General features: G+C 35.0%; 1 protein-coding gene across 1 annotated transcript in view; it reads left to right on the forward strand.

Moving 5' to 3' along the window:
- LOC110457895 (amiloride-sensitive sodium channel subunit alpha-like) overlaps window positions 1–7,651 on the forward strand; it is a 32,281-nt gene extending 24,630 nt beyond the window's left edge. Inside the window, exons 8-13 of the mRNA XM_021509349.1 lie at window positions 674–788; window positions 1,117–1,192; window positions 2,136–2,193; window positions 3,575–3,654; window positions 4,522–4,597; window positions 5,450–7,651. Of these exons, the coding sequence (XP_021365024.1) occupies window positions 674–788; window positions 1,117–1,192; window positions 2,136–2,193; window positions 3,575–3,654; window positions 4,522–4,597; window positions 5,450–5,827 (783 nt within the window). The 3' untranslated portion in view covers window positions 5,828–7,651. The remainder of the gene's footprint in view (window positions 1–673; window positions 789–1,116; window positions 1,193–2,135; window positions 2,194–3,574; window positions 3,655–4,521; window positions 4,598–5,449) is intronic.
- Window positions 7,652–9,555: the final 1,904 nt, after the last annotated feature.

A 9,555-nucleotide genomic window follows, 5' to 3' on the forward strand; every position in this document is an offset into this window, starting at 1 on the left:
GTACCCAGAATAAGACAATCCCCCTGTACCCAGAATAAGACAACCCCAACCCTGTACCCCGATTAGATAATCCCCACCCCTGTACCCCGAATAAGACAACCCCAACCATGTACCCCGAATAAGATAATCCCCAACCCTGTACCCCGAACAAGACAACCGCACCCCAGTACCCCAAATAAGACAATCCCCCTGTACCCCGAATAAGAAAACCCCACCCCTGTACCCCGAATAAGATAATCCCCACCCCTGTACTCCGAATAAAACAACCCCACCCCAGTACCCCGAATAAGACAATCCCCCTGTACCCCGAATAAAACAACCCCACCCCTGTATCCCGAATAAGACACCCCACCCCTGTACATCGAATAAGACAACTCCCTGTACCCCGAATAATTCAACCCCACCCCCTTACCCCGAATAAGACAACAACACCCGTGTAACCCGAATAAAATCAACGTTAAGTTTACTTTCACTATATCTTCACTCCTTTTATTTAGTGTTGGCAGACTAGAACATGCAGATCTCTAAGTCTGGCTCCCAACTGGGATTGTTCTCGGCAGTATTGCTAGAGACCGTCTAACAGATGATGATCCCCATAAGAAAGCAAGTATATGCCAGACTAAATAGATACCATAGAAGTGATGTGCTACTGACAGGGTTTTTGTTTTGCCAGTCCTGTGTGTACCTGTGTAGACCGACCCAGATCGTAAAGCAATGTGGTTGCTATGACGACTACGACGCCGACCTGTTCCAGGGAAGCTCCAAGAGGATCTGTACCAGTAGGCAAGGTAAGAGTCAAAAGTGAAAAGTGGGGAAAAATAAATAGTGTCAACAGAACCAGAAGTCGAACACAACATCGAAAAAAAAAGTGCAAAATGTAAACAAATGAAAGATTTACACGGAGGGTCTTGAAAAGTCCTAATGTAAAACTTAAATGCTACAATTAGTGACTCTTTACCTATACCTTCCTCCTTTTGTATCCCTTTCATTTACCGTTAAAATAGATACCCTGATTCATTTTGTTCCGTTATTCTTGTATTCTATGTGTGTTTTAAATTGTGTTTACAATGTTTTTTGAAAATTGTATGGTGGTAAAAAATTGTTTTACTTTTTCAGATTATGAATGTGTTTACAGAGTCACATATGACATTATCAACAAAAAGATCACGTGTACCTGTACTGATCCATGTGTGTACGTATGAACGGTGACCATTGTGGTCACTACTGTTCTAGTGGTCCCTCTTTGTGGTTACATGCTGTATATCACTGACCGATCCATGTCTGTACGTATGAACGATGACCATTGTGGTCACTACTAGTTCTAGTGGTCACTTGGTGTGGTCACATGCTGTATATCACTGACCGATCCATGTCTGTACGTATGGACGGTGACCATTATGGTCACCTCTAGTACTAGTGGTCACTTGGTGTGGTTACTTCTGTATACCACTTACCTATCCAGTCCCTACTTTTGGTCATTACTTAAATTGTGTCATTACTTGCGGTCACGATATAATATTCGTAAACGCTATTATAATCACTTACATCAGTGAAACAGATATTGTTGCAATAATTTGATAGGTAAATAGAAGGAAAATGCCATCCATATATTTTGAGGTCACATGCCATAGCCGGTATTTAAATAAGGGATCAAATATGATGTTGTTGAATTCGTGACGTAAAATCCTCTTGTCTTTTAATGCAAAAATCGTTATATACATTCTACATATTCATATATACATGTATATGTTATAATGGCCTGTATCCAAGGAAACTATATTAATATAGAGTCGTCTGGTAGTAAATTGAGCTTAAATCTTCCCAAAACTATAAGGGAGTTATACCCGAGCCCTCCTTAATTTAGTACATGTTATGTTATTTTGGACGTCACACAAGGTATTCCGTCTTTTCGTATTGCAGAGTTATCTACTCTTGTGAGCAGGTATTGACTGTTACGGCATTATTGTTTGAGAAAACGACGTCATTTTCTCACACAAACTAATGAGGTAAGAATCAATACCTGCTCACAAGAGCAGATCTCCATTTTGTCCTTTCTTTCTGACAAATCCGTTTTATCCGTTAATGATGTGGTCATCTGTATAGTTATTCGTTAACAGTCTTTGTTTTCGTTTTAGTGAAGACGATTATGATTTAGAAATATCTTCAAGGGAGTGGCCAACAAATAAATATTCGGTACGTCTATGAAACAAAAAGTTGGTGTGTTTTTTTCAGGAAAGATCAAGATATTTATTCTGGTTATAACAACAAAACATTTATTTATACAAAGTTATTTGCAATTTATCAAATTTTGACAAGAAAACAATAATGGACATTGATGTATACAGCCTGTATAGAAGTATTAAAAAATATAGCACTGTATTGTATACATAATATGAGTAACGCTAAATAATAGCATAATATGATAATAGTATTGTTGATGTAACACTGTGAGTATGCACATGTAGTGTAAGCAAGGTGAGTGACACTTTATCATAGCATATATAGAATGTGAGTAACGCACGCAATATGATAGTATTAATGATGTAACACTGTGAGTATATATATGTAGTGTAAGTAAGGGGAGTAACACTTTATCATAGCATACAGAATGTGAGTAACGCACGCAACATAATAGTATTAATGATGTAACACTGTGAGTATATATATGTAGTGTAAGTAAGGGGAGTAACACTTTATCATAGCATACAGAATGTGAGTAACGCACGCAACATAATAGTATTAATGATGTAACACTGTGAGTATATATATGTAGTGTAAGTAAGGTGAGTAACACTTTATCATAGCATACAAAATGTGAGTAATTATACCAGCGTAAGCAATGTAACACTGTATAGCAATAAACACAACGTGAGTAGCAACATATACTACTGTAAACAGGGAAATTTTCGTCTAAGTTTAATTTCGCCTTTTTCAACCTTCGCAATGAGGGCGAATTTATCACGAGGGCAACTTTCAGTACTCGGCATGCAATAAATAGTAATAGCACATGAAAACGAACGTAATACTGGGAAAATATGGAGGCTACCGGTGAAGGGCGAATATTTGACCGGGCAAAAATGTTCCGGTATACAGTAGTTGAAACAATGTGAATATGCATGTGTTGTCACCTGTGTATTGTTTGTATGTAGGGGTCTTATATAGGTTGTGCCTTTCGCCCAGTCCTTTTGTTTGACAATGTGCTATCTTTGTCAATACAGTCTGTATGTTGAAAGGAAAGGATTTGATTTACATTTTATTGCAGCATTAATAACGCAAGTTGTGAAAATGCGATCAAGCGATGCGGTATTCACACTTGAATTCTAAATGTAAGATTAACACCTTGGACTGGACCTTGAAACTTTTGTTATATATATATATATATATATATATATATATAGCATGCAAATTATGAATTACAGTGTGCCATACGGCTTTAATAATAACATAAGATAATATAAGAGTGTTACTTGGACATTATCAAATTTGCCTGATGTCTTGTCGAAAGGATATGCGTTTCTTAGTGCTGTTAGTATCTATAATATATCTTAATTTCATTTTGACGTTGATTTTCCAGTTTCTAATACGAGAAGCGATTTGCGAGGATTCCCCAGTCGATTGTGACATCCTTAGAAACTACACTATCGAAAACCTCCGGTAAGTGACATAAGTACAAAACACAATTACCCAGTAAACATATATATACAAAACGTACCAATTAGTCACAAAGTACAGTTTGTCACAAAGTACCTGTTAATCACAAAGGTACCAGTTAGTCACGAGTACAGTTTGTCACAACGTACCTGTTAATCACAAAGGTACCAGTTAGGCACAAAGGTACCAGTTAATCACAAAGTACCTGTTAATCACAAAGTACCTGTTAATCACAAAGTACAGTTTGTCACAAAGTACAGTTTGTCACAAAGTACCAGTTAGTCACAAAGTACAGTTAATCACAAAGTACCTGTTAGTCACAAAGTACAGTTAATCACAAATGTACCTGTTAGTCACAAAGTACAGTTAATCACAAAGTACCAGTTAGTCACAAAGTACAGTTTGTCACAAAGTACAGTTAGTCACAAAGTACCAGTTAGTCACAAAGTACAGTTAATCACAAATGTACCAGTTAGTCACAAAAGGTACCAATTAGTCACAAGAACAGTAAGTCATAAAAGTATTGGTTAATCATAAAAGTATTTGTTAATCATAATGGAATGTCTCACAAATAGAGCTTTTTGACTGAGACAACCAATGTTATCAACCAGTCTTTAAAATTATTAATTTGAAACAATTGTGCATATCACTTTTACAGATGCAGTTCTTTTCATCTTATGATTTGATCACACCAATATCTGTCGTCAATCATTTATGATAACTACATTAATTGTTCTCAATAATAAATCCTTTCGAACAATTCATATTAACTTATCATCCATAAAAAGTTATACATTGTTGTATTTCACTATCTGATGCTGATTACTGTGAAGATAATTTATATACTGGCGTTTTTACTTTCAATTTCAGGAGGAACTTTGTAAAGCTCGTAATATATTACAAACAGTTGAACTATCAATCTCTAAAAGAAGAGGCAGACATAGAGGTAATCCGTATTAATCTTGTATTTTATTGAGGAACGCTTTATTTTAAACACTTCAATACCGCACAACACTATGCTATGTACATTGTTATTCGTAAGACAAATCTCATTCATATCTAAGTGCAAAATGTAAATTTCTGAATCTCTTTTAAAACAATTCGTTTAAGTTCCTGTGAATTTATATCTTTTTAAAACTAAGTTTCCAAAGTTGACTATGAAAGTCCGGAGAAGTATATTTGTACTTTCAATGACACCCCGTGGAATTTGCTATATGAAGTTTATCAGTAATAATGGTTACATAAGAAAAATAGAATAAAAAAAATGATAACTGTGAAATAAACAACATGGAGACAAAAGTTCCTTGATAATATTGTACATGGATGTTTAGTTTTTGAATTTCTGTCCACTCTATTGCGTTAAAACATTGTTATAACTTGTTTTAAAATAACATCTTCATCTTTTGTTCGTTAGACATTCTAAAATCATTTGCAAAATACTAAGGTGTTGTTTTTTAAGTTGAACAAAACTTCATTTAGTCATAGTATATGTTCGTAAAACTGTGTTGTTTAACTCTTAAAAATATCGTCGAAATTAAGGATACTGCCATTTGGCAAGAGTCCAATACCTTTCAGCAGTATTTTGACTCTGCATAAGTTTTCTCATTGATTGCGAAACAACCTGTTTGTCTTTTAAGTATGTGATCATTGTCTGTCATTTCAATAAAGGATGACTCTCAGAATAAGAGGAGACTTATCAGTGTAAGCGTGCGTGCGGCTTGCTTTCGAGCCATCTTGTATCGTTTTGTGTTGTTTTTAGCTTATTAGGTTATTTTATCTGGTCGTTGGTTTTTTTCAGAATGCCCAGTTTGCCTCAGACGTTGGTGGAGCTATTGGACTCTGGATCGGTTTATCCATTCTCAGTATATTTGAGATTATACAGCTGATTGTAGAATTAGTGGGGTACTGTCTTTACCGAAATGAAAAGTTAAATGAGGAAACCAGAAGACGACAAAGAAACGACCCGACATATAGGCGCAAAAATGGCAATAGCCGGTACAACGACCGACCTGTGCATTACGTGACCAATTCTCGTGACCATGATGATAGGTATGGACCGCCTCCATCTTGGAATTCGTCCAAGGATATACCGGAAGTCAGGATTTACAAGGGGAGGAGATCGTCGTACGGTGGTTCTTCTAATGGTGACGCTCAATACTCACGGCCAACGTATTGATACATAAAACGGGGATATTATTTGATCATTTACACAAACAAATTTAGGAACAGTATGAACATGATATGGGTCGATCAACATTGACGATGATGAAGCGGCTGTTGCTATGCCATTAAACATTGATTTTACTAATACAACATGTTATACTAATTACAAAGCATTTAACAAAGTTTATCCTTAAGCAAATCCTCTAAATTATCCTCGATTTAATTTGTGTCTCATTTGTACAGTGTGTTCTACTCACTGTAAACAATCATCCAGTTTATGGCTACAAATATGAAACATTTGTAGGAAAGGATCTTAAGTAAAACATTGAACCACTATTTCGTTGATTATCTATATATATAAGCTACTTGTTAAACATTATTTAACGTTTTTGTTTTCACATATACAATTCATGACGTCAAACCAGTGGATTTTCTGGTAAACTCTCGTTACTCTGGAAACCAAAGGCGCTAAAATGAAACTTTCGATGGAAAATATTAACGAACAAATATGAAATGCTAAATTATATTTACATGACAAGGAAAAACACACAAACCTGACTTGCTCCTTTGGTAATTTCTGAGCGTTGGCGTTGAAATATATCTACCCATAAACGGAACGTTGAAACATCTTTTACATTGACACTGCCAGCATTTGTTTATTTGTTGGTATTGATATTCAGCTTTAATACACACGGAGGCATTGGTGCGTGTCTATACGTTAGGTTTATTTTGTTGTATATCAGTTGTGTTATTATATACGTATGTTTACGTTTTTTATATGAATCTCTTGCTCATAACTCATTTTTTTATGCAACTTGTCTTTATGTAACATGTGTTCTTTCTATACGTATAGCATATCAAATCCGTTCTAGCCGAATGATCGACAAATGAAATACATTTTATTTTGTCTGGCTGTGTGCCAGTAGTGTATAATATATTGGTACACTCAGGGACGTATATACTGTCCCTGGTACACTGTATTTGTTTTTATTGACACAGTATTCATACTATCTTAGCTAAATGTTTGAAAACTATGTCTCGTTTGTTTAAATTAAAAATTTACATTTTTTTTTAAATATACAGGTACATATATATTGCAATATTATAGTGCCTACGGTGGTAATACAAACTGATAAAGATAATAATTAAGTTTTATCTCATTTTTTCAACAATAATGACACGAGTTAATACAGCAACTTACATAATTAACTCTTATTAGCGAGGAGTGGTAGCGTGCGGGGAGTTTTAATGTGTAGAGGAAACCGGAGTACTAGGAGAAACCCCCACGTGGTCGGGCTGGCGATTCATACCCTTTTACGTCCTTTCGTGGAATAAATACTTTGATACCGTCAGCAGTGACGTGCCTAAGTCTTTCACGTTTCGTCATTTTCCGACTGAAGTCAATGTAAGGCACATATTTAAGATTGGCTTAAAAGGAATTGCTGCTAATACTTTAAAGTATTTCAGACCTGATATAGACTTATAGTCAGATCCACCAATTTCACTTTCAGTTGTATCAGAGGCGATTTTATTATAATTTGCTGCCAAACGTAACACTGGAATGTCTTTAGATAGATCAGTATCTTGATAATCTTACGGTTTACCATCAAGCGTAACCTCTTTATTGACAAATTTTGAGGTTTACGTGTTGATGAAATATACCGATTTATCTTGTAAAAATCACACATTAGTTCCGGTTTGGCTAATAATAAGCCAGTCTGACTTTTTTTTCTGCTGCTGTTGATATCTATCTTGTTTTATATTAATTTACTGTTTATTTATACATTGAACGCAATAAATGGCTATGTAAACTTAAAGTTTTGTACAAATATTGAGACTATTAAATTAAATATATTTTATCATATGGTTGTTTGTTATTCATGAATCTGCAAGATGCGTGTCAATATGCAGGAATATTTCCGGTTTTTTTTCTATTTGAAATATTTGTTTTCAACATTGGTTTTGACCTACGTAAAACCTAGCCCGAGTTCGGTCGATGTCGATGGACTAGCCCATCTGTGTTATGATTGTACCTTACACATGATAGCATTCCAATTATTTTTTTCAATGACATACCAACTGAGTTAACTGATCAACACAATAATTTAGGCAATATTCTATTTAAGCAATGACGGAAAATACACTTAATATACAGATGAATTCAATTAAAGAGTATCAAAAGATATGGTGAATGAACACTACGAAAATACACTAACACTTAACAGACACACCTTGGGGATGTATTCATGCATTTAGCATGAAGCCATTTTTAAATATGCTTATAAACTGTGGGATATACGGGGTTTTCAACTCGTATATTGTAGATGTTTCGTAGTATCTCGGAGTTATATCATCAGAAATCCTTCTTTAATAAATATTATTTTCTAGAAAACTCACTAGTTGGCTCAACTGTTTGACTAGTTAAGGATTTGTCTGTCGCCTACATTTCTTCTCACCCCCAGATCCATCTTTATTTCACACTCATAACAGATTTAGAATGTATAATCTTTTACTTGTGTAGTAGGATGAGGAATAGTGATAAAGATAGTGCCGTCGCCAGCGCTCGAACCCGCGACCCTTGGCTCTCCAGCCCGATGCTCTATCGCTGAGCTAAAGGGAAATTCCCTACAGCTGACGCTTGTAAGGCAATCTAATCAATGCACATCTTTATCACTTGTTTGGCAGACTGGTTCAATAGTTGAATCGTCTAGATAATACAGAAGGATAGCGAATACAACGAATAATTCAGGGAGGAAGAATAGAGGGTCAGTACTTTGGTATTTCACTATTGTTCGGATGCAGTACGAAGGGAAAAGATATATTAAAATGCAATCTTAATTGTGGTATTTCTTAGTGTCAAAGAAATTAGGTACCAACTTTATAACTGGTTTATTTTTTTATTTTATTTTCATTCTTAAAATACATTCAGAGCAAAATAAATTCCTTTCCCGCCAAAAACTGTTGCCCGATACATTGCGAGGGATGATATACTAGCTATGGCAAGTCTACTACTGATTAATGGACATTCCAGAAGGGAACTCACTCCTATTTACATAAATAAATGTCTTGACTTTGAATTATGATATTGATGTTAGTTTTACTATAAGAAAAATAACTGAGATGTTTAGATTTGTTTTCCTCTGCAATGAAACATATCGTCGACAAAGGGTTGACGAAATCGTGAATTTATGATATTCACTAAGATAATATTCCAACAGCTTCGAGCAGAAGGTAGCACGGATTTTTTTTCACGGAAATGACTTAAGTTGATAAAATAAGTCATGACTATATCACCGATTTTACTGTCCATGTATTGATTATTATGGAGGTTACATGCAGTCTCTTTCTACATAGTCTTACTGGTTGTGATAATACCGAACGTGAAACATTTTTCTTTATGAATTTATAAGTCTCATAATATATCTGGTGTATGGCATGAAGGGGAGCTTGTTGGGTAGGGGATGTACGTCCGATTCATCAGATTCGAGACAATATAGGTATTTTTGTAACATTATATATGTATTTTTTACATAACTTAATTAGGTCCTTTTTGCAGTATGTACGTGTAATGTCTGCATTTTACATGAAAAAATATTATTATTATCATTATGAGATAAAAACGTCATTAACATGATGCCATATTTTGAAATTAAATTACAGAGAACTGAAACGAACGCGCCTTCCTGGTTACAAAAACGCTTACATATGTCACTAATTCTGAAGCGTCTGTGCGAGTCCGAC

The sequence above is a fragment of the Mizuhopecten yessoensis genome, unplaced genomic scaffold, assembly GCF_002113885.1.
Source record: "Mizuhopecten yessoensis strain PY_sf001 unplaced genomic scaffold, ASM211388v2 scaffold9369, whole genome shotgun sequence".
NCBI lineage: Eukaryota > Metazoa > Mollusca > Bivalvia > Pectinida > Pectinidae > Mizuhopecten > Mizuhopecten yessoensis.